Below are 25,130 nucleotides of genomic sequence, written 5' to 3'. Positions count from 1 at the left end.
ATCCCATTTTTCCTGGTGGAAACTTAAACTATTCTTTTTTTAATATTATGTAACGTATATAAGTAATAATTAAACACAAATAAAATGAAGGAATGAACGCCACAGACGATTAATTGTATCTGCAATCTGACAAGTACATATTCTGTGGCTAAAGCCGAATCAGACAATTCAGACAGCCTCCCATACAGTTGCCTCTACTTCTAGAGCCGCAAAACTAATAAAGGTATTATTAAAAAAAAATAACTTTACACTTTGGTTAGGTTATTAAACAGTCATTGGTATTTGATTGCATTTTTATATTTTATTACTAATTTTAATTATAATTTGTGCAGTGAAAAACTATTAGTGGTCTAAAAAGTAGGATATTTTTCTTAAATATAGTTGTTTATCTTTCCTCGGGAGGCTTCTCGTCATGTCACGTTTCAAAGGAAATCTGTCAAGATCACGCTCATTCAGTATGTAGAATCTGGGATTGTGTTATCACTTCTCGAGATTAAAACAAAGGTAAACATGTCTTAATACTAGCATTATTTTATTCTATATTCTACTATTGTCATCTCTAATTTAATTAATCGATCTCTAATTTAATCTTGTTCAGAATTAAATAAGTTTTCTGTAAATCACAACCATTATTCCGAGAATCATCATAACAACTCAGTTGTCGTTCTACTATTTGCCATTGATCTGTCTTCTTATTAAAAATATTTGCCCTACTATTGTCACGCTGGGCAGGCGCATTGGTGTACTTGTTATATTTCCAATTTTCCATCTTAACCATTGACGTATCTGTGCTTTGTTCCCCGCATCGCCTATGCGACTTCCTGGAGATGAAAAGTAGTGATATTAGATTGTATTCTTCATCATTACACATCAGTGAATAAATTATTGAAAAATATCAGTTATTATAAAATTGATATATTACATAATGTATAATAATGGTCTAATCCTAATCAGATTGAAAAGAACAAATCTATATCATTTGGATAATGTTATAAACATCAACATCTGGAAGCACTATCAAATAAATTAGAATAGACTTCACTATAAACATAATATAGATGATAATGAGTATATAAGCAACAAAATAATTAAAGAAACAATATATACACTAAATATACAGAGTAAAGAAACAGTGATAATTGTGTAAATTTCTGAACAAGTTATTTTCATAAACATTGTAGAAATGCTCCTGCTCTGTAGAAGAAACCTATCATAATTTCATGTTAGGTAAAGGTATGGTTTTTAATAGACCTAACATACAAAAGTGGAATTAGATATTTTCTGGAATCCTCAAAGATTTTTCAAAGCAATCTCTTTTCTGAAAATTTTGGCCACTTTAGTAAGCATCAGTAAAACACTCAAGGATTATGTGAGTTACTTCAACATCTATACAGCTTCAATAGAGGACAATTTGTGTTGCTTGTTGTTGATCAATTCTGTATATGTATGTTTATTTATATTGTATGTCTTTAATATTTTTTTCTAATCTAGCTTTAGTAGTGTACTCCATTCTCATAGAAACCTCTTTGTGTACCTTTTTGTATTAGATTTAATAGAATAACTTTGTGATTATACAAATATTAATCAAATACTAAATACAACATTGTACCACAAATAATGTTTATCATTTGGTATCATTAATGAATATTGTTATAAATATTTAATATAATGTGATTATCCATTCAATTATTAAGATATATATTGAATACATGAAAATCTTTCTATCCCTATGTGACCAAGAGTTTTTTTCTATAATTGTTAATTTTATTTATAATTCTCTCTTAATATTTTCAAATACAATTTATATATACAAAGTGGTATATATGCAGTTAAACCCTCAAAAATCTAATAAATGTATTACTCTTTCCATGTAGTGAGTGATAATTTTAAAGATAAAATATTTGTTTACACTTTCTGTCAAGTTTTATTGAAATAGAATAGAGTTTTAGGGTTTTTGATGAAAGTGTACATATATTCTACAGATTTTTATATATGTATTATATAATTTGTTCAATCCTATGTTATTCACTATCAAAATTACTAACAATGGCTGCTCATATATCTGTCAATATAATACCATCATTATGTTGACAGTATTGAAGGAAGAAGTGAATGTTATGTTCCTATAGTTTATTTATTTATCAAAACAACTATTCATAACTGCTTCTATAAAAGTATTTAGAGTTCATTAATGTTAAGTTCTGTTATAATGCACCTTGTGAAAAAAAAATATAAAATGGAGTCTCTATATTCTCTACTCACTGTCAGATTTATAGGTTTAAAACAACAATTTTACATCTTACTTTAACTGTGAACTTCAGAAATTGTAATTATACTTATAAAAGTTCTAGCTAGATAATAATAATTTATTGCAATCTTTAATGTGTTACTTAATTGTGATAATTGCATTAAACTATTAGCAATTATGTAAAATACTTGCTACTGAAATTTTCAATGAAATCATTGCAAATAAAATATTAATGATCGCATTGATAATTAGGCAATATATCCAAGTAAAATTCATAATTATGTTATTTAAAATGGTTTGCACCTATAAATGAATACACTACTTTTAAATTTTTATAATTGGTATAGTTTTGTTGATATTCAAAGGGATTAAATGCAATCTACATCTCAAAATACACTATGATTACAGGATTGTTTATCAAAATGGAGACAGTATCTCCAACACTGCCTGACGACAGTTCAAGTGCCAACCCTAGCAGTGTTAAGAGTGATGACAGCAGTCCACGTCATGAAGGTGGCCGGGGTTCACCACCACCAAATTGTGCAATATGCCTTGGTACATGCAAGAACAAATCATTCACTGATTCCTGCCTACACCAGTTCTGCTTTAAATGTCTTTTGACTTGGAGTAAAGTAAGTTATTTATTATTTTAATGGATGATAATGATATGCTGCACCTGCCTGCACTAAGGGTTCATGATGGTGGGGTACCAGTGGAAGTTGATGAGTATGAGGTCAAGTCAATCCATCCCATCGTGATAAATTGACCCAGAATTTCTCATGATAGTTTCCAGGAGGAACAACATGGAGGTCATCCTGACATAGTACATTGTGAGTAATGTGATTATTAGTCCACATTACTAGTTTATTGTAACATTAGGCATGCATAATGATAGATTACAATCCAGTTTTGTTAGCCCATCATGGTAAATTGACCCAGAATTTCTCATGATGGTTTCCAGGGGAAACAGTATGGAGGTCAATCTGATATAGTACATTGCAAGTAGGGTTCATGATTTCTCGAGCTTTTCAATTTCTCGGGTCTCGAGAATTCTCGAGGTCAATTTCTCGGGTCTTCTCGGGTTGTCGAGAAATTTACATTTATGTACGTTTTCTCATATTATTTGGTTCCAATAACGTCAAAAAATTCAGTGGTTTTCCTCTCAAATAAAAGTATCAAATTAAACTTTTATTGAGTATATTTAAAAACATTAATATATATTTTTTTTAAATAGGGAAATAATATTAGATCCTTACATATGAAATTGGCGTTTTGTCGTACTGATCACTTTGATCTCAAATATCTCCTCTTTGGTTAGGAATTCCATTTCCAAATTTATACAGCTATTCACTTTGGGTCACTCACAGCATACAAAATGAAAAAACTTAAAATATCGCGTTATTTACGAGTACGAGTTCCGCCGTGGCACCAGTGCTACACGGTGCTAAACGGCTCGAAGTATTAATGATGTGTATGGCAGTGGTCTCGCAAAAGAAAACACGTGCATTTTTGGTTCCAACGTTTTCGTTCTGGAAATTTCGACCTGCAAAACAAGCCCCGTGGGCGGCTGAAGTACAAGGTTGATAATGAAGAATTGAAGGCTATTATGGAAGCAGATCCATCGCAAACCCGTCCTAGCTGCAGGTTGCGGTGTTAGTGACAAAATTATTTTAATCCTTTAGCAAATTGGGAAGGTGAAAAAGCTTGAAAAGTGGGTCCCTCATGAATTCAATGGAGTAAATCGACAAACGCGCGTAGCCTACTGCGTTACATTATATCTCAACCGGCATAATAATGAAGGGATTTTAAATCAAATCATTTCCTGTGGTGAAAAGTGGATCTTGTACGATAATCGGAAACGCTAATTGCAATGGCTAAGCCCAATGGACCAGCCAAATCCTGCCCTAAGCGAAATATGGCTCAAAAAATGTTACTTGTGAACGTTTGGTGGACTATTTCCGGTGTTGTTCACTTCGGCTTTCTTAAATCTGGCCAGACGATTACGGCAAATGTGTATTGTCAGCAATTGAGAAACCATGATGGAAAAGCTAGCTGCTAAACAACCGAGGCTGGTCAATCGCTAAGAACGCTTGACCACATAGTGCACAAAATAACAGTTACCAAATTAAAAAAGCTTCAATTGTAATGTCTAAGACAACCACCGTACTTCCCGGACCTTGCACCAACAGATTACCATTTTTCGAAAATATATTCATAACTTAATGCAATTATTTGGAAAAAATTACCTTTACTCCGATGGGACAGTCCAAAGTGCAAAAGGCAAAAACTGCATAAATAGATATGGTACATACTTTGATTAAATAAATATATTTTATATATTATTATTTAATATATTTTGAAAAAAAAAAAAATACTTTACTTTTATTCCCTTACAAAACGCCAATTTCAATTTTTTAGGACCTAATTATTCAGACTTATATTTATAATGATAGCACCATTTTTGGCTGCTTATTTAGATAAAAAAAAACAATGTAAACAAAAATAGTTTCTACAAAATAAAAAAATAACACGAAAGAAAACAAAAACGTTAATATCTTAAATTATTGCGCCGCCACGCAACAAAACAAAGGGCAATTAATTTCTAGATAGGTACATGTTTTCTCGAGTTCTCGACTTTCTCGAGCTTGATTTCCCGGAACAAAACCCATGAATTTCCCGGGAATTCTCGGTTCGAATGAACCCTAATTGCAAGTAATGTGATTATTAGTCCACATTACTAGTTTATTGTAACAGTAGGCATACATAGTGATAGATTATAATCCAGTTTTGTACTAATTACATGCTTGGATGATAATCTGTTTTATGTAGTGTATTTATAATGCTGCAAATAAATTAATCTTATATTATATTTAAGGTACACAAAGTTTTGAAAGTTGATCCAATTCCATAGTCCTTATTGTTGTCTCTTTTATTATAACCCAATGTGCTCCATGATGCACATTTGGTTTTTCTTATTCTTTTTTTTTTTCACAAATTTTTTATATTTTTAACACTTGTGGAAGATAAGTGTTAAACAGTTTATTTGTATAGCTCTGTTGGATTTTCATGACGCCTATTAATGAACATAATATTATTCAACAAATTATAATTCTTCATAATTTTTACTAATAAGATGAATTAATTTAAGTAAATATATCCAGTTAGGTTGTATATTTATATTAAAATTGAATTGTACATGCTATCTACAGTTCTAACAGTCAGTTCAGACAGCTGAATATTCTGGAAGTATTTAAGATCCTTAACATCAGGAACTCCTATATAAGTATAAAGTTCTTATTACATTTGTTATAATTAGGTTTTTGAGGACTACTTCTAATACAAATCCAGTACCTAATTGAGTAAATAATTAATGTAAAACAATTTTTTTTTCTGTGTCTATCCTGCAATCAGTCTGAGACTATGAATAGATGTGGTATAGCTGCTACATAATACTGTAATTAACTATAAATAAATAAAGTTAGCCCTCTTCATAGCTGATTCGTTTTAGGGTATTTGTGTATATTATTATGTATTTTCCCATTTAAATAAGTTGGACCATTTCATAAGTATACCTTGTTTGGATGGGTATGGGTGTTTTCTATGTATAATATGTATATTTACTAAAAAATCTATGTATTTGTATCAGTTATCTATAATAGATGGTGCTGTGACTTGTCCTGAGATTATTATTATTAACTGTTGCCCAACATTATGTAATTTTATGAAATATATATCTTAGTAATTCATTTATAAATAATTGCAGGTGAAAGCAGTATGTCCACTTTGTAAACAGAATTTTAAATCAATAATACACAATGTACGTTCCAATCACCAATATGAGGAGTATATGGTGGAGCAAAGAGAGACTGAAGAGACTATTGAAAGATTGGACAATGATAGCTCAATTACACCTACAAGGAGATTTAGATACAGGTAATCACAATAACAACACATGTCAAAGTAGATATATAGTGTAACTAGTGGATAAGTAGTTATTTTATAGCTTCGACAGCAATAAATTAATACTTTTGCCTTTATGGTGTAGCGGTTTATCAAATCCTCTACACCCTAATTCCGAATGTCGTGGGTTCGTTTTCTTTCATGAGTATAATCAGCATTATTATTATTTGATAATTATTTTATAGGTCTAGGTGGGTTTTTATTTAAGTTTCTACAAAAACTTTATATCTATGAGGTATTTAGTATCAATAACATAAACTCTACGGAGTTTGAGACTAAATGGCGCTGTGTAAATTGTCTACGGTTGTCCATTGTTATTAAATTTATTTTTATTATTATTTATACTCAGATGTATATTTTTTCGTAAATATATAACTATTATAAACTACTCAAAACATTGAATGAAAATTTTGAGAAATATGTATTTTTTATGGATAGGTTTATTTAAAACAAGGTTCATTAAGTGATTTAAACTCAACACCTCGTGATATTTCTTTATTTTGATGAAATTATGCACAATATTAATGTTTTTGAAAAATTAACAGTAATAAAGAGCGACGTATAATTTTCTTGAACATTGTTTGATCCTTAAAATTGGGCCAATCGATGGCCTTTAACAACGCGTAGCACCTCCTCTGCTCTGTATGCACTCTCTAAGTCTGTCTGGAACACTCTCTATTAGATGGGTTACATTTTCATTAGGTATTGTTTCCCAAATCTGTTTCAAAGCATTTACGAGTTCCAGTTGGCTGTTAACCTCGCTGTAGTTCTCTTTGAGACTTTTCAATTGATACCATAAATGCTCAATCGGATTGAGGTTGGGACTCATCGCAGGCCATGGCAAAACAGAGACATGCGCATTAGAGAGTACTCGTTGTGTGGTACGGGCTGTATGCGCGCGAGCATTATCTTGCATCAATATGAAATTATTCCCTACACGCTGTGAAAATGGAATGACATGCGGTCTGATTACCTGCTCGACGTAGCTAGCAGCAGTAACAGAGCCTTCATTTAAAATTACCAGCTCCGTTTTACCCATCAAACTTATCCCACCCCATATTATCACACTTGTTCCTCCAAAACGATCAGTTCCATGGATGCATGGTTCTGTAAATCGTTCTCCCTGTCTTCTCCACACGCGTACACGTCTATCATCGCTCAAAAACTTAACTTTACACTCATCTGTAAAGAGTCCGAACCGTCCTCCAGTTGTCCATGGTCCAGTCTAAATGCTCACGTGCGAACCTTAAGCGCGCTGCACGATGAGCCCTGGTACGTTTAAGTCGAATAACACGTCTTCTTGACCATTGCGCATCTTCATGCAGTCTGTTGCGAATGGTTTGATCATTTACACGTGTACCAGTAGTTTGCCGTATTTGCCGATTTTGTAAGATGCGAGCGGTAACGGTGCGCTCTCGACGTGCAGTTAATCGAATATACCGATCTTCCTGGGTGATTGTGACTCGATTTCTTCCTGATCCGTGTCTTCTAGCGATACTGCCAGTCTCTTATCATATCGATTCCACACATTTCGGATAGCCCGTCGTGAAACACCAAGACGCATTGCAACAGATCGCTGTGATTCTTCCTCTTGTAACAAAACAACCGCCTTTTTTTTATTATTTTTTTTTTTTAATAACCACAGACACAAAGTCAGTGCTCTTATTAAGTTAATTTTTACATTTTTGTTTGGCTTAAATTGATTTATTTAAGTAAATCTATTTTGGTCAGGATATAACAATTTTATGGATGTCAATATATTTTATATTATATTGACAACAACCGCCTTTGTAGCGGTTTCCAAGTCCATATGACGACGAGAACCAGGCATATTGACTTCGTGACGAGATTAATACCGGAACTAAACACAACAGTTGAACAAGATGATTGTTAATTGTAACGCTTGCGACGAAACTCGAAACACAAATGATTGATGATGAAATTGTGCATAGGGTGAATTCTAAGCACTTAAGTTTTTTGTCTACCCACTTAAGAATAACATTCAAATTGCTATTCCTAACATCGCTACGAATGCATTAACTATTAAGTATCATAATGATCAATATTGTAAATAACTCGTAGTGGGTCCTATTTTGTTTTGAGTAGTTTAGATAACACCCAGACCGATACAAACAATCATACTCATGAACACAAATGTGCCGTGCGAGGGATCGAACCCGCGACCATCGGAAGTAAGACGGTGTGCTAAACCGCTAGACCACCGAGGCCGTCAAATTGATGTAATTATTATAGAGATTGTATAACATGTGCGCGTAGGACGACGTTGACTCTGCCGCGGCAGGAGTCGATCACGATCCAGGAGCTGCTGACGCAGTACCCGCTGTCCGCGGAGCTGTTCCCGCCGCCGGCGCCGGCGCCGCGCCGCCGCCCGTCGCCGGCCTCGTTCCGTCGCACCGTCTACCGCCACCGGCTCTGGGCGCGCCCGCTACCAGACTTCACGGGACGGTTCAGGGATTGCACGCCGGAATTCTACAGGTACACTGATCCATTTGTATTTCAATATATGAATTTAGTTTACTAACTCTAAAGTTGGATTATATCAGAAAATAATTCGTAAATCTATCAGAAAGTAATCGTAGTCAAAAACAGTCAATACTAACTTAGTATTTACTGTTTTTGACTACGATTGAGAGGAAAGCGAACAAAATATGCATTTAATATATGTATAAAATTAAAGCTTGTTTAGACCAGGGATGAGCAACCGTTTAATCAAGGCGCCAATTTGAACGAGCTGCGTGTTGCTCATTCGTAATCTAGACAAATATAAAATATCCTACTAGTGACTATATCGACTTTTTTGAGATAATAATTATTTTATGTCCATCCTTGTGATGCATCTTCACTTTGAATTTCATTAACATTCGTTTAAATGTTACCTTTACACAAGTAAACAGTTCAACTCACCTTAGAATATTAGTATGGATGGTCATTTTGATGGTGCGGAATCATCAACAATTTATATCTTGAGTGAATAAAACTGCGCGAATAGTGCTTTAGTTTTCTTTCATCTACTGTTTTTAATTCAAGGTACAATGACACGCAAATGCACCGGTTAGTACCATGGCTGAACAGAGAACTTAATTATTTGTTAAATGAAAATGTGGGGCATATATCTTACGTAATTACTCGCATATTGGAATTACTTCCTCGGTACCATATTGCATCGCAGGAATTTAGAGAAGCTGTACAAGTCTATCTTAGAGATAGAACGGAGCATTTTCTTCATGAACTATATTGTTTCGCTTCCACTCCTTACGATATGACTGGTTACGATAGGTATGTACAATATACCACTAGAATATCAACAATGGTCAATGAAGTTATTTCTAGTTCTGAATCAGAAGGAAGTGTCGATTCTGATATAGTTATGGTATCAAGCTCAGAACCAGCGGAACCTCCCGCTGGACCATCCAGAGTTTCCAGTTTCTCAAGATTACCGGGCCCATCTAGGATACAGGGATCTTCCAGGTTGACAGGTTCCTCCAGAGTGCCAGAGCCAGTGTATCCACAAAATTACATTTCTGAACCTACATCAAATAATAACGTTATAACAATCGAAACAATATCACAATCGGACACTGATGATGATTCCTCGGAAGTTATGGTAGTGGGATACATAAAACCACCCCAGGATAGAACACCTGAGGTGGTGGACTTACTCGGTTCAGACAGTGACGTAATAGTGCAAGATACCGTGCCAGAACCGACACCAGACGCTAATGAAACTCAAGAGAACCGGCCTTTAGTGAAGTTTACTTTGAAACGTCACGTACCAAACGACGACGGCGACTCGGACAGTGGCGAGAGTACTAGTCGGCCACCGCCGGCCGCCCGCCGCCGCCGTCGTCAGCGCTCCAACGACTCCACCACCACCAGCGACACCTACCGCTCCACGCCCTCCCCCGCCAGCGAGTGGCAACCGATGTCTGACTCGCTCGCCTCGCTATCCACGTGTCCATCGCTGATGAGCCCGTCGACCGACGCCACATCTACTAGCGATACCTACAGTGATTCGAGTAGTACTTCTTCGTCTAATACTAGAAGAACCAAAATGCTGAAGCGAAAAACTAAAAGAAAATCTAATAAAGAAAGTTTAACAACCGTGAAAGAGAAAAAGAGAAGTAGAACGAAACGTACATCACGAACTCATCGCAAAGATAAACAATCGGTTCGATTAGAAAAAGATAAATCTAGGAAACGTAAATCACATTCTAGTAAAACGATCAAACCGTTAAAAAAGAATGAAGCCACTAGTACTGCAGATCTAATGCCTGTCAATATAGATCAACCTAGCACTAGCGGAGTCTCTAGTAATCATAAAGACAGATCAAAAAGAGAGCGCAAGCGACGACCACCGAGCTCAGAGAGCAAGCGACGGCCCGCGAGCTGCGAGAGTAAAAGACTGAAAAGTGTTGTTAATATTATGTGTAATAAAAACAATGGTGAATCGAGTTCCAGCGGAACGTGTAATGTTTTAAATAGTGCCCTAACAAATTCAAATGCTAGTAATACTTTACCTGAAAATAGTTTAACGCAAGCAGAAACTTCTGCTACGACGACCATGAAAGATAACGAAGATTCTGATTCCGAAGATAACCTGCCATTAAATTTGACAATACAGAAATTACTTCAGTAACATGTGATATGTATCTAGCAGTAAATAAGAAAGAGTTCCTCGCAGGCTCATCATACTGATCTTTCAATCAATTGCATTTTATACCCCCAGAATTATTTGGGATATTGTATAGTGATAAATATCAGGACTGTATGAAAAATTTGTATGTTTCTTGAATTAGATTCAGAGACTTGATTTTGAAGTAGTGTAATATAACCATTGTACATGATAGTATACATGTCTACTTATATATAAACATTATGTATAGAATTTTGTTTATTTCATAAATCTTAAATTTCAAATGATTGTGAATATTCGTTAATAATTGGATAATTTTGGTAATGAAGTGCAAGTTCCTGCAAGTCAATTTGTTTTAATTTTGTTTGAAATACGGGTATTAAAATTAATACTGGAATCAATATTTATTTAAAATAATTAAGAACTCCTGACTCTGACAAAAGAAATTACCTTTATGTCTAAATTGTTACATCTCCTTACATAATAAATCCAAATATTAGTCCTTCACAATTTTATATGTGTATATAATATACTGTAATGTCAATGATAGTAATTATTAGAATTTTCTATCAAATAAAATAATGGAAATTATTACATCACATACGAGTTTACCAAATAGACCAATCAAATTTTTGTATCTTGTCAAACTTGTATTGCCAATTCAGATGTATTTGTAACCTATCACAGGATATGGAGTATATACAAGTTTACATATGTACAATAAGAAAAACAGAATATCTTGCAGAAAAGTTTATAAAAACATAAATCAACATTACACATCAGCACAAAATAATGAGGTAGTCTTGTAAATTTATATTAAGTTTAATTGTCTACAATATTCCAAATATCTACTAATTAATCAGCATCAATTTACTGTAAATGTTAATATGTACCGATGTTCGGAGACTGGTATCACTTAAATTATTTATTCAGACAGCATATATCTTATATAGAATTTTAGTAAATAAATGTACAATGAGAATAATCATTTTTATGTCACTGTTTTATTGCTTATTCACCTTTGCTACAGATTGGGATTTTAATTTATTTGGTGGTAAGAATTAAAGGTAAACATTTCGGACTACACACAATGACAATTATAAGCTTGTGCCTATGATGAGGAATTATTAGGACGGGACATAATGTATTATTTAGAATTCTGTATTTATCGTATTATCCTATCTAGTATATTTTATATATTTTTCGTATTTCACACTTTACCTTCGCACCAACTACAAATGTTGATCTAAACAGATCATTGCACTGTAGAACAGACCCAGCATGAAGTCAGGTCTGTTATCCCATCATGGCGAATTAACCAGGAATTTACTACATACTATAGTTGCCGGTAAATTTGAATTTGAATTTAAATTACTACCAAGAGGCCGATTAGTTACTATTTCTTTCAGCAGGGTAGTCGCTATGCATAACACCTAATTGCTTTTGTAATATATTGTTTCTAACAATTGTATTGTAACATGTTAAAAGCGATAGGTTTGTAATGTTTTAATCATTTGCAATTACAAGCTGAGATGTAGACGGTAGAGTATAAAATAATAAACAACATCAATATGGTGAATTGTACTTTATTTCTCACGTCTAAAATTTAATATACATAATTTGAACTGTGTTCTCTTCAAATCTTGAATCCCAATCCCAGGGCTCCATATAATACATAACTACCGTATAATATTGCCATCTTATAAAAATATAATACTACTACCCAATTTAGTATGACGGACTTACATAATTATATATTAGTGTATTTGATATACATACATATTTATTAACAAATATAACGAACTTCACTACATAAAATTTTCGAATATTTGATTATCTAGGCATCAAGTATGAAATCCTTTTCAAGAATAGTTACCAGTCAATTTAGCGGTCAGTTTTTACTAAACAAAATAATAATAATATAACAAATTTCGGGTACAAAATATGGCATGCGGCTACAAAGTAGGGGGTTCGATTAGTTTATAAAACGAAGCCCCCTGATGCGTCAGTTAATGACTACTACTACGATGTACACCGTAATGTCATAAGTTCGAAAACAGAATTTACTTTCACACAAAAAAGCTGCGTCTATATTTCTGACTAACGTTGATGAAATCAACTATAATAAATAATATTAGACAAATAATAGAAATATATATACACAAACTATTATTATATAACAAGTACGACATACCATATAACGCACAAGACTAATATATTATATTCATAAATATAGTGAAATTCGTTTCGTAGTATTTATGTTTACACTGTGCTAAATTTAGTTCTATAACTAGCTAGTTTCTGAATTCAAGAAATTATATAATTTATATAAGCATATAACAAAAATAACTAATGCGACGCATCCAGTTCATTACTAAATTTACCATAGTGTTTAACTTTATTATTGACTTATTAAATTAGACATAGTTTAGACAAAATCTAATTTTTATCATTATTATAATATTAATTAATACTTTATTTGTCCTGTTTATAACAGAACCTGTTTAGAAATCCCAAATAAAGTTTTTCTAATAGTTCCACATAAGCCAATTTTGCACTTTTTAAGAACAAGTTTTTTAATGTTGATAATTACACATAATAATGTACACGATCAAAATGTTTTATTGTCTTTATTACTTTCTATGTGGATATAGAGAATAGGACCCGAATATTTTATTACTCCAATGTTATTACTTCAAAATAGCTACCGCTTCTATCATAATTGCCTAATTAATTGATAGTATCAGAGATACTACGTACGATTCTAAACTACGTCCAATTCTAGTGCGAACTTACTACTTACATATCAGATAGACTTAATATATTATTACATATAGATATGTAGATCTGTACTTAAAACTGATTTATACCTAGATCAAACAAAAGTTAAGCACACTATGTTACATAGTTGGACGGCTAAGTGTCGTTGCAGTACATTAAACATGAGGTTGAAGCCAAATACTATTAAATTATTTAGTACCAATAGCAGCAATTAGCATGGAACATTCTGTTTTTTTTTTTCATAACCAATAAGCCGGGAAGCTTCACTTTAATAAGGCGACTGATTTCTTAGCACCAGTGTTATAAAGCTTATGGCGAAGTATTTCGTATTTTCAATACTAATTATAAGACACAATACCTCATAAACGTTATTATTTTATTTACATTTAATACATTAAAAGTTAAGTCTTCATCAATTGAATTGTACTGGATGTCATTAAAATATATTGACAATATACATTTCTATACAAAATCCATCGTAGATCTACAGATAATGCGTGTTTTGTATGGGTAGGCAAATGAATTTGTAAGTTTTTATACCCAAAAGGGTCAATAGTCATTATTTCGTACAAGTGACAAAAGATACAAAAAAAAAAATTACATTACACCCAATATTTCTTTGAGAATGCCCTTGATTATATACCCTTTCCATTATACCTTACAATATATAGATGTGTATATCTACATACATTACAGGCAGTTTGATTATCTATTTAGATAAATGATTTTATCTTTTAATACACTTACATTTCATTCAATTTATAGATATATGTATATATGAAAAAAATACGCAATTAACACTTTCCTTCGATCAATAAATTATAAAAAAGTATTTTACAATCTATACAATATTAATCGGCAGTAGGACATAATTGTGTTTTTCTTTCTCGCAATTCATTACAATAAAATATACTAAGCTAGAAATCGTTGCTACCTATATTATAAAACATTTTTTTTTAATTTAAACATGTTTCAAATATAAGAAAGACTTCATTACCATATGATATTTTTAAAACGAGCAATGAACCAACATGTAAATATAAACATTGCTGCAGGTAATGCATTGTCCAGCAATGCCATCTATTAATCAAATTGTATTATTGCACGTGGTAACATCAAGACATAATGAGTACCATAAACGCAGTACACCATTAGACTAGTTGGTATTACAAGCGGGTCCCTACAGGTCATAAACACAATAAAATATATTCATAGAAAAACATTCAAATAAGAAATTATGAAGTGTTAACTTCAACCACTGTGTTCATGTGCTGCGGATGAGGTTTAAATTCTATGACTTCTTTCCAAACCAAATCTGGAATAAAAATTGTTTTTTTTTATATTCACTAAAATTATAATTCCTTCCTTACTCATTATGAAGCAATTAAAACTAATAACAGATAGCGCTGTGTGAATTGTCCAGAGTTATTCCCTGGACAATTCACACAGCACTATCTAGTCCCAAGCTAAGCAGAAGTTGTGTTTTCGGTAGTATCCAAAAACTGATAGAAATATTTAATTACATATATAGTTTTAGTGATTACATAATATATACTGAAAACACCTAGACAAATACAAACAATCATATTCATGAATACAAATGTTTGCATCGTAAATTTGTGTCCATCGGAGGTAATGCAGTGTGTTAAACCGCTAGAATAACGAGGCAGTGAATAATGAAAGTATAAGTTCATCAAAGTATACTGTAGGTCTACTCAGGAATCTAACGTCAATATCAATTTCAATCCCATCCATTGTAGTATTATTTTTTTTTAACATAAAAGACTAAACAACTTAACAGACAACGCCAATGTAAGTCATTTCATCCACTCCCATTGATACTCCGTCCAATTCAAACGGGGATTGAAGTTACAAAGGCCTCAGCTCAATCTCTACCTCTTAACGACAGGAGTTAACCTCCAGCCGCTCCATAAGTCCTTTCGCGGATTTGAAGTGCCATCTGCACTCGCATCCTAACGTGACAGTCAAGCTGCGGCCAACAGCATTAAAATAGTTAAAAATAGTTTGTCCATAAATTATGATTTTATTATCACCATTGGCGATCTGTAATGCACACGTATACGAAATTATAAAAAGAAATACCTTTCCACTGCTCAACCGGGAGATCCATGTCTTCGAAGCTCTCGTCATACGGTGTGGACTCGGGCTCATCTGTCGGGTCAGCGTACTGAGCCAAGTACTCGTGTGCAAGCGCTTCCTCCGCAGTTATGCGCCTGTAAATAAACCATCATGCATTTATAATAAACGGATTCCCATGCCCTACTTTTTAAGATAAAAGATGGTTTATGTACGTCCACTTCATACAAGTTATCCTCATGTCAATCTACATCTAGATCAGTGTTTCACAAAATATTTACTGCCATGCCACCTTGGCCTTCCTAATACGATTTTAGGATAACAATGAAATTGTCTCCCTATGGGACGTGCGCCCCATGTTGGGAAATACTGATCTATATCAAACATACAGACAGAACCCTAAATCCTAACTATTTATACAATTATTATGTATACGTAGATTCGCTAATTATTTTTTAATCCTAAATTCGATAAATATTGTTTTTAGAATCACCTGTTTTTTAAGGATATAGTTAAATTCAGTAAGTACACGTTATTAATATAATTTGTCGGGACTTTACACGAATTAATAAAAGGGATTTACAGTACATTGCGACCAGTTTCACTAACCGTGGTTGAAGTAGACTTGAACATAATGACGTCAGTAAATACGTAGCTTTAGGTGGTTTATTCAACTAATGCTACTTTACTAGATTGTCCATGGTAAAATCGCGAAACATAGCGCGCACGTTATCCGTAAACTAATGTACCATATTTACCTAAAGTTATCTAAACTCTATCTCACAATGTATATTTATAAAATACAATAAAATAGAAACATAGAAAGTTGTTCTTACTTATCGGCATCCAATTCTAACATACGTTCCAGCAAGCTGATTGCTAAAGGATTCGCACCGCGGAACACTTGACGAAAATCACGTTTCTTCAGAGAGGGTAGGGTCTGAATATAGTTGCGAGCCTAGAACACAAAATAGGTAATGCCTTGAAAAATAACAATGCCACTATATACTTCAATATATTTTTCTTCGCCTTATTATGGAACCTATGTAAATCAGACAAAACAAGTTGCAGTAACAAACACATACATAGACTATATATGAATACCCCTGCACATACACAAACAATTAGGTATATATAATTAAATGTATTTTTTATCAAAAGGATAGATGTGTCTTAACCCTCTCCCCTAGCCTAATCATTTTCGGATCGTGATAGGGAAGAGGGGTATCTTCCTCCGTCTTTTTTATGTCTGCTAGTTTATCATGCATATTAATATTCTTATTATAAATTCAAATTATAGTAAAACCCACTCAAAATTATACTTTTTAGTATACTAAAATTATTAATATACAGGATTATAGGCAATGTAACACTTAAAAGTAATGATGTAGCAACTTAGCTCGTTATTGTTCAGTTAATTGCATTTATTATATTGTTCAATATTTTTAAGAGGAAACAATGTTTATGAATTTTATAATCTCTTAGTTTGCTTACCTCTTCACTAATAATTTTATCAATGGTGTCTTGTTCGGGACTCCCACACAAAAACAATATTCTTGTGAGATGATCGATATCTGACGCACAAATGTTAAGGTTACAAGCACCAAACTTACAAAAGCCACATATATACTATACCCAAAATGTATAAAGCATGTTAAGGCAAAGCTATGTTATGACTTATCTCTTAAGTGTATTACAAAAACTATTAACATTATATACAAGAAAATATTCAGCACTCGCGAGTATTCATTAATTTTGTCGCCGTTGCTGGCACTCCGCTATGATTATAAAATAAGCCCTATAATTAATAAAGTAAACTTACAGACTCAGAGGAAATCTTCTGCATGAATTCCTGACTAGGTGTCCCAAGTACTTCCATGATCAGATTCAATTGATGAATATCTGTCTCGTTCATTAAGGTTGAAAGCGAACAATGCGACAATTTCGAAAGCTTTCTTAAGCTAAATAATAAATTAAATGGGAGCCTTAATAAGTAATAATATTCTGTAAAAAAAACTGAACTGGACAAGCGTTTTAATTACAATGTAGTAATTATATTGCTTAAAACATGTAGCCCATTACATTAGAGTTAACACAACATACTATGAAAAATAACAGATATATATATTTATGAACAATAATGGAATAGTCAGTTAGTGTACTAACAGTATGCACTGACAGGGTACCAGTAGAATATAATACATTGAACATCAAAATCCATCCCAATTAGCCCATTCATTTGTGCCATTTTGCACAAATACTTACTGCAAAAGTTAACCACAATTCTTGGATAATGGGGATAGTAAGTTAGTAATGAGTAAGAACCACTAGTGTGAACATTACTAACACTTAGCCTCCAATTTCCTCCTATACATTAATCAATTATTAGATGACCATTCCATTGACGAAACTGCATAAGCCATATGTACCTTATCTTTAATAAATTTTCTGTTTTTGCAAGACAGTAAAAAATAATATGAATCTCCGAATAATTAATTCAATATAGATCAGATGATTTAATAATGGTCTCCAGTCGTCTATGAAATACCAATTGATCCATGACACTGTAACCTTTAAAACCTACCTTCATAGAGCATGCATGCTTTATATAACAGTATTAAAAGGATACGATCTGTGCCTGGAAATAGGGTCCTGCTAGTCAACAGTTCAGCCATTATGCAACCAACTGACCATATGTCCACAGTCTGGTTATAATGCATCCAGTTGAGCATAATTTCAGGTGCTCTATACCACCTACAAAATATGTGCATATTGTTTTAAAGTATTTATGATAATAGTGTTATCGACAAAAGTAAAATATAAAGTATAAAAAAACTATTATGATATAAAGTAATAATTTTAATTTGCAATGTAAGTATACTGAAAAGTAATAATCTACAAATTAAGATAACTTACAGATAACATTTAAATTACAGATATTTCATCTGTAATTTAAATGAAGTTTCTTACCTTGTAGCTACATAGCCTGTCATTTCAGTTTCAGTAGGCCTAGCTAAACCAAAGTCCAATATTTTCAGCTCACAATCCTCATTTACTGCAATGTTTGAGGGCTTTAAGTCCTGTAATTTCATTCCTTTAATTACTATTACAGCTTTATAATTCCCTCTTACTCTGAACATATATATAATCTATTCTGTTATTTTTTTCTTGTTAAGTTCTTATAGGACTAAAAGCTAAAGCATCAATCATCACCTATCTCTATCTACAACAATATACAATTAATCTTTTCCTGCATTATATGTTATGTTACAAACATGTGCTGATGAAGTAGTTAATAGATTATCAATATGATCATTAACAACTTTGTCTTTACTATTAATATCACAACTCAAGACAATTCATACAGCACATTTAGTTCCAAGCTAAGCTAATATTAAGGGTACAATACAACAGATAGAATACTTAAATACATTTTTTTTATAAATACATATATACATACATACTGGGTGTTTTCTACGTACATAATATACATAGAAAACACCCAGACCAATAAAAACAATCCTAGTTATTTTTAAACTTTTGTGTTTAAAATACATTATTTATATTATTAACTGTGTTTTAACATGAATAATTGATAATAATATTAATAAAAACAAATATACTCATGAATACAATTTTTTATACTGTATGAGGAATTATAATATTATAAGAGATGAGCTACAGCAACAGCATAACCACTTTGGCTATCTGTCCAGTTACATATATTACTACCATTTATAGACAATACTATATAATGAACCATTCCATTCATTATACAACCATTTTTTATCTAGTATGCCAACAAAATTAATAGGTTTATTAATACAGCAGCACAAACCCTGTGAATGATGCCTGCAGAGTGAATATACTTAAGTCCTCGGAGAATCTGGTAGACCAGAAACTGTACATGGTCATCAGATAATTTCTGTGTACGGATTATATTGTTCAGATCAGCTCCCATCAAGTGTGTCACCAGATACACCTGTTGAAACTCCTCTATGGTTTTTTCTGGACTAAAGACATCCAGTAATCCTATTTTACAGGAAATAATTTTTGTTTAAATCTGTGTACTGTGATATTTTTGTGTAAAAATATATTTAGCAAACACAACATGCATATTTTTATTTATCTGTAAATAATTAGGCAATTCCTGCAGTTTTACTATTCTAATTGGGAACCCTACTAATATATAAAAATGGCTGGTTTCTAGTACCAAGATTAAATACAAAAATAAAGCTTCAAGACTATGTAAATCAATCAGAACAAAAAATACATAACAGAAAAACTTGGTCATGTTCTAAAATACCTTCATACAATTTTACATTGGAAATAAACAGTACACCCACCAATAACATTTTCATGATTCATATGCTTTAACATGCGTAGCTCACGATAGGTTCTCTTTGCATGCACTGCTGACTGAAACGGCCTCGCCAATTTCTTTATTGCCACTTTTACATTATGCAGAGTGTCTACAGAGGAACTGGGGAAAATAATTGACAATCAATTAAAACCGGTCCACCCACGTAGGTGCAATGTACTGTTACAAAACAGGAAACGCAAATATGAATTATTTTTGCTGGACTAGAATACAAAAGATATTATAATCGGATGGCCTGAAGCGATTCACAAAAGAATACATACCAAACTTGACCGTAAGCTCCTGATCCTACAGGTGTTAACATTTGATATCTTTCGGGCACAATCCATTCTGTTTTATTAATTTCCACCTTGTGAAATCGTGGCATATTGATTTCTTTTCGAAAATTAAAAAGAAATTAAAGGAACAACAAAATCTATACGAAAAAATATCTTGATTTTCTTTTAACTATTCTTGACTTTTATACGGCAGATATAATTTGCCAAAGATACGATTATTTTTCTAAAATGTCATAACTTGTCAAATATCATCGATATCGATAAAGTAACATATTTGTGATGATTGTGGAGCTGTTGACGTAACCCGATACGTAAACAGCTCCACAATCATCACAAATATTTTACGATAAAATTATTTAAAATAAATCTTTAATCAAGATAGTGCATGCATCAAAAAATAATAAATACACTACAATTTGCCAATCACTTTATGCGTGGTTTTACTAATATAATATGATGAATGAAAAGCAATGTTACCGTTATTTTTTCTTTTTTAGTGAAGACCATTTCAATATATATTATTTATTAGCTTTACTTATTTATATATATACATATATTGCCTTAAGTATTACATTTCTTAGATAAGATACATTAAGTCAAGCCACAACTTTTTTAAATGGATATATCGACATATTATGAATTTTATTTATACGTCTTATGCAACCCTATCGACGTCATCTGTATGATCATCATTCATTGTCACGTCACTTTTTATTTATATGAATATGCAGTAATAATTTGGAATTTTATAGCAAAGGAAATGAAAATATGTTATTACATTATGTGAGATCTGTAAGGCCGAATATATGTACCAATATTATATAAACTTGTTATTAGCAATGTAAAAGTCAAAGATAATTACATAAATAATTCTGACAACAGTTGTCAGTGCCAGGTAATTACACAGATTATTTATGTTTATTATCTTCTCGGTACTCTGTGAATATTATTATTAAGTCCTCTTGCTCTTTCCATGTTATTTTTTTCTATGATCTTTTAAATTACCTTAATTAATAATTAGTATCGACAACAAATAGAAAAATGGCACAAACGGCGGGTGTCAAGCCTATGGCTATTGCTGGCCGAGTAGCCTCCGAGAGAGAAAGATGTTTGGGTATGACGGACGCTGAGAGAGCTTGGCGCAAACAGTGGCTAAAAGATCAAATTTTAGCTCCCAATGAACCAGTTCATGTCGAAGAATACTGGAAAGAGAGAACTAATCCTATTCGTCGTTTCTATCGTAAACCTTTGGATAAACTCTTCACTTCCCTTATTCCAATGCTGGTAGTATTACATAACTGCGATATCCTTACAAAACAATAACATTGCCAATACTTTTTTTCACTAATTTATATATGAGTATAGGAAATAATTAATCTTCTAAATTTCACATTTTTAAAGTAATGGAAAAATAACTAAATGTAATTTTTTGTAGGGTGAGGAGCGTGCTGTAAATTATAGGTACATTACTGGGAAACTTGGCCTGATAGCAATTGGTGTACTTTCTGTACATTACTACTTCAAATACCAAGGAAATGTGAGTTGAACTTTTTATCTAATTAACAGAATCAATTAGCCCAAAGCTCATACCAATTTCACCACAATATGAAGAATTTGTGCTTTATTATGCATATATAAAAATTTAGTTAAGTCACCTATTTATTAGTTCCATATATACTTTCAGGTTACTGTTATTTAACTAGTTAAGAATTTATAATGGTATATAGCCCAAATGGAATAAATAATCTTTATTAAAACTATATAATATGTTGTATTTGTATAGGATTGGACAAAGAAAGGTGGTTGGAGAGTGATGAGGACCAAGCCTACAGTCCTACCAGGGCAACCAGGTTTTCCATTCAAATCTGAACGATCCAAGCCTTCTGATTATGCTGACAGAAATTTCAAGAATTCAGTGATCTAAATATATAAATGCAATAATTGTTTTACCTCTGTGGAAAAACTTGTTAAAAAAGGCATATAATTAGTTAATAAAATTTAATTTATAAATTATATTTTTTCTTTTTGTATTTACAATTATTTATGCAAAATGTATTCCTTCTGCATTGAAGGCATGTAATAATTTCATGAAGTCATCAATGTCCATAGTCCTTGCTCGCATTTGATCAGCTTCGGCATTAGTTAAAATCTCTTGCACTTTTTGTTTTATGTCAAAATCTTCTGGTATATCCTATAAAAAGTATACTGTTATATTCTGGTAACCACACAAATAAAAATATACAATTTAATATCTATATAGGGAAAAGATTACTTATAAAAAAAATTTGGATGTCAACTTATAAAAACTTAAGTACCATAGAAATATCTATAATAAAAATATGTTAACTATATCCAAGATCTCTCAACATTATGAATAGGATTACACAAGTACCAGAACCATGTAAATTTCTTTTAACACAAGCACAGACTTCTACAATAATAACACATTATGTCCTTGTGTTGGGTATGGGTTTTTCCTATAAAACAAGTATATTACTTACAATTACCATGCAGGCCTACCTCATCTAGATTTAGGTTTAATATTTGCCTGAGTTTCACTGCTGTACTTATTCAGGAGATGACAAAGTAGTGTTACTTAGTATTATCTATACACAGACACATTTACTATGGTAATTTCTGACTGTTCACATAAATACCTAACTTAAGACTTATGATAAATATTCTTCAGCATTACAAATATGTACATACCTTATTTTTTAAAGAGCAGTGTACTCTATAGTTTTTTTCCATGACAGCCATTGTAGTAGCATGCTTGAAAGCAGCTGCTAATGTTTTGTTTTTTCTAACAAATGCTATCCTTGTCAAACCATCCCATTCAACAAAATTAATTGGAGGAGGTGGATTCCGTGGCTCAATTCGTACTACACTAGATTCAACTTTTGGTGGTGGCCTAAAGTTGTTTTTACCAACCTGTAAGAAGAATATTACCAAAATGAATACATAACCCAAATGTGCAGTATTATAAATACAGCATAATAATTCATATGGTTTAAAAAATAGTATTCATGGAATAGTATTTAATATATGGTGGAGACAATATTAGGGACAATGTTTCAATAATAACTCTGCGAGCATCCATCCATGAGATGACCCTTCTCCTATAAGTGACTTTATAACAGAACTTTTAAATTTCATTATTGTACATTATTGAGATGGTTCAATCATATCTGCATATTAGAAAAATATTAAGCATTAATTGAAAATAGTATAATATGAGTTATGGTAAATAATGCTAAATAATTTCACCTTCATCAACATGTCCACTCGTGCCAGCAGTTGAGTGTTGATTGACAATCTACAATACAACTTATCACCTGGTTTTGCAACCAATCTCTGTGCAAATTCTTTTTGGAACATTAAAACTGCACATCTGAAGAATGGCCTGTGTAGTAACAATTTGAACACTAATGGTGAACTAATTTGGTAAGGAATATTTGCTACACATATATCGAAAAATGGCAATTCTGTCTTTAATACATCTCCAACAAGTATTTGTAATTTTGCTTGATAAGGAGTACCTTGTACACGTTTCTGTAGTTCAGCCACAAGTCTGTAATAAAAAAAAACTAAACTGCAACAGTCATTCAGTAATTAAAAGTTGTGCAAACAGTATTTACATTTGGTGATAGTACTTTAAAATAAAACGGTTAAGTCTGGCTTCTCATAAAATATAACCGCCTTATAATAAAAAGATAACAATTTTAATAATTTTTCACTTCTGTTTACCAAACAGTACAGGATACACAATTTATTACATCTTTATCTAGCAATTACCTGGTGTCTATTTCACAAGCAATTACTTTTTTCACTCTGTCGAGCAATTTGATTGTCATGTTTCCAGTACCAGGACCAATTTCCAAGGCAACATCCGTGGGTCTCAAACCAGATTTGTCCAGCATAGATGTAATAATAAGAGGATTCTTCAGTATATGTTGCCCGAAATCTTTATTAAACTGTATACCTATAATAAATATAATTATTTTAGTCTTAGTCGTATTGTAACACACGCTAATTAATTTATACATTTAAATTAAATAAATAATAAACAATATAAAACTCACCTTGTTTAGCAATGTCATTATGTATTCTGGATTTTTTCTCTGCTTTTATTTTTGGCATTGTTTATAAATAGAAGACAAAAGTTTATAAATCGAATCGAACTGAATTCAATAAATATTTATAAATCTCAAACTTGGTGATAAGGTTATGTCTATAGGTTAGAATAACACTTGGACCACAGATCGGATAGAGATTGTAATTTAGACCACAGCACAGATTAGAACAATGTAGAGATGCTCGATATTTTGAAAACGTTGCCGTTTTATCGAAAATCATTGATGATTTGACACTGATGTTAAGTCTTCGATAACATCAGTATATTGCTTTTAAATCATCAATAAGAAACCGAACTCCTTATTTTAATCTTTACGAACTTACTTTCTTTCAATTATTTATTAACATCAATATTTATTATTCTTATGATCGATATTTATAATTAAATAGTGACATCGATGTTTTTTTTATATCGAGCATTCCTAGAACTGTATCACCATCACCATATCTTCGTTTCTAAGAATAAATATGTAGTATTTACTTAATACTTTTATCTAGAAACCAAATACTTCTGCTGTCGAATCAATTGTGGACACTTTCTCAATATCACAAACTAATAGGTACTAACTATATAATTAATTGATAAAGCTTTACTTA

The 25,130-nt window shown here is 32.2% G+C and overlaps 4 protein-coding genes across 5 annotated transcripts; 2 read left to right on the top strand and 2 right to left on the bottom strand.

The window, feature by feature from the left end:
* Nucleotides 1–198: 198 nt before the first annotated feature.
* LOC131845869 (E3 ubiquitin-protein ligase Topors-like) lies at nucleotides 199–11,837 on the top strand. The gene is made up of 5 exons (XM_059195013.1): nucleotides 199–504; nucleotides 2,657–2,880; nucleotides 6,012–6,181; nucleotides 8,486–8,704; nucleotides 9,257–11,837. The coding sequence occupies exons 2-5, from the start codon at nucleotides 2,671–2,673 to the stop codon at nucleotides 10,863–10,865; spliced, it is 2,208 nt and encodes a 735-aa protein (XP_059050996.1). The 5' UTR covers nucleotides 199–504; nucleotides 2,657–2,670; the 3' UTR covers nucleotides 10,866–11,837.
* Nucleotides 11,838–14,110: 2,273 nt separating this feature from the next.
* Nucleotides 14,111–20,616, bottom strand: LOC131845835 (mitogen-activated protein kinase p38b-like). Of its 2 annotated transcripts, none has more exons than XM_059194967.1 (9): nucleotides 20,385–20,616; nucleotides 20,087–20,223; nucleotides 19,579–19,772; nucleotides 18,711–18,820; nucleotides 18,370–18,494; nucleotides 17,563–17,642; nucleotides 16,577–16,698; nucleotides 15,747–15,877; nucleotides 14,111–14,958 (listed from the first exon to the last, which is right to left on the bottom strand). In XM_059194967.1, exons 1-9 carry the CDS (start codon nucleotides 20,486–20,488, stop codon nucleotides 14,879–14,881), a joined length of 1,083 nt encoding a protein of 360 aa, XP_059050950.1. In that variant the 5' UTR covers nucleotides 20,489–20,616; the 3' UTR covers nucleotides 14,111–14,878. The 2 variants fall into 2 exon arrangements, with proteins under 2 accessions (XP_059050950.1, XP_059050951.1); XM_059194968.1 differs by lacking the exon at nucleotides 17,563–17,642 and adding an exon at nucleotides 17,235–17,314.
* Nucleotides 20,617–21,318: 702 nt separating this feature from the next.
* Nucleotides 21,319–22,404, top strand: LOC131845893 (NADH dehydrogenase [ubiquinone] 1 beta subcomplex subunit 6). The gene is made up of 3 exons (XM_059195045.1): nucleotides 21,319–21,683; nucleotides 21,835–21,936; nucleotides 22,183–22,404. Exons 1-3 carry the CDS (start codon nucleotides 21,441–21,443, stop codon nucleotides 22,321–22,323), a joined length of 486 nt encoding a protein of 161 aa, XP_059051028.1. The 5' UTR covers nucleotides 21,319–21,440; the 3' UTR covers nucleotides 22,324–22,404.
* A 22-nt stretch (nucleotides 22,405–22,426) lies between these two features.
* Nucleotides 22,427–24,679, bottom strand: LOC131845892 (probable dimethyladenosine transferase). The gene is made up of 5 exons (XM_059195044.1): nucleotides 24,482–24,679; nucleotides 24,195–24,381; nucleotides 23,667–23,970; nucleotides 23,109–23,330; nucleotides 22,427–22,590 (listed from the first exon to the last, which is right to left on the bottom strand). Exons 1-5 carry the CDS (start codon nucleotides 24,537–24,539, stop codon nucleotides 22,441–22,443), a joined length of 921 nt encoding a protein of 306 aa, XP_059051027.1. The 5' UTR covers nucleotides 24,540–24,679; the 3' UTR covers nucleotides 22,427–22,440.
* Nucleotides 24,680–25,130: the final 451 nt, after the last annotated feature.

The sequence above is a fragment of the Achroia grisella genome, unplaced genomic scaffold (assembly GCF_030625045.1).
Source record: "Achroia grisella isolate CSIRO2021 unplaced genomic scaffold, CSIRO_AGI_Agris_v1 utg487, whole genome shotgun sequence".
Taxonomy (NCBI): Eukaryota; Metazoa; Arthropoda; class Insecta; order Lepidoptera; family Pyralidae; genus Achroia; species Achroia grisella.
This window is presented reverse-complemented; position numbering and strand designations above follow the sequence as displayed.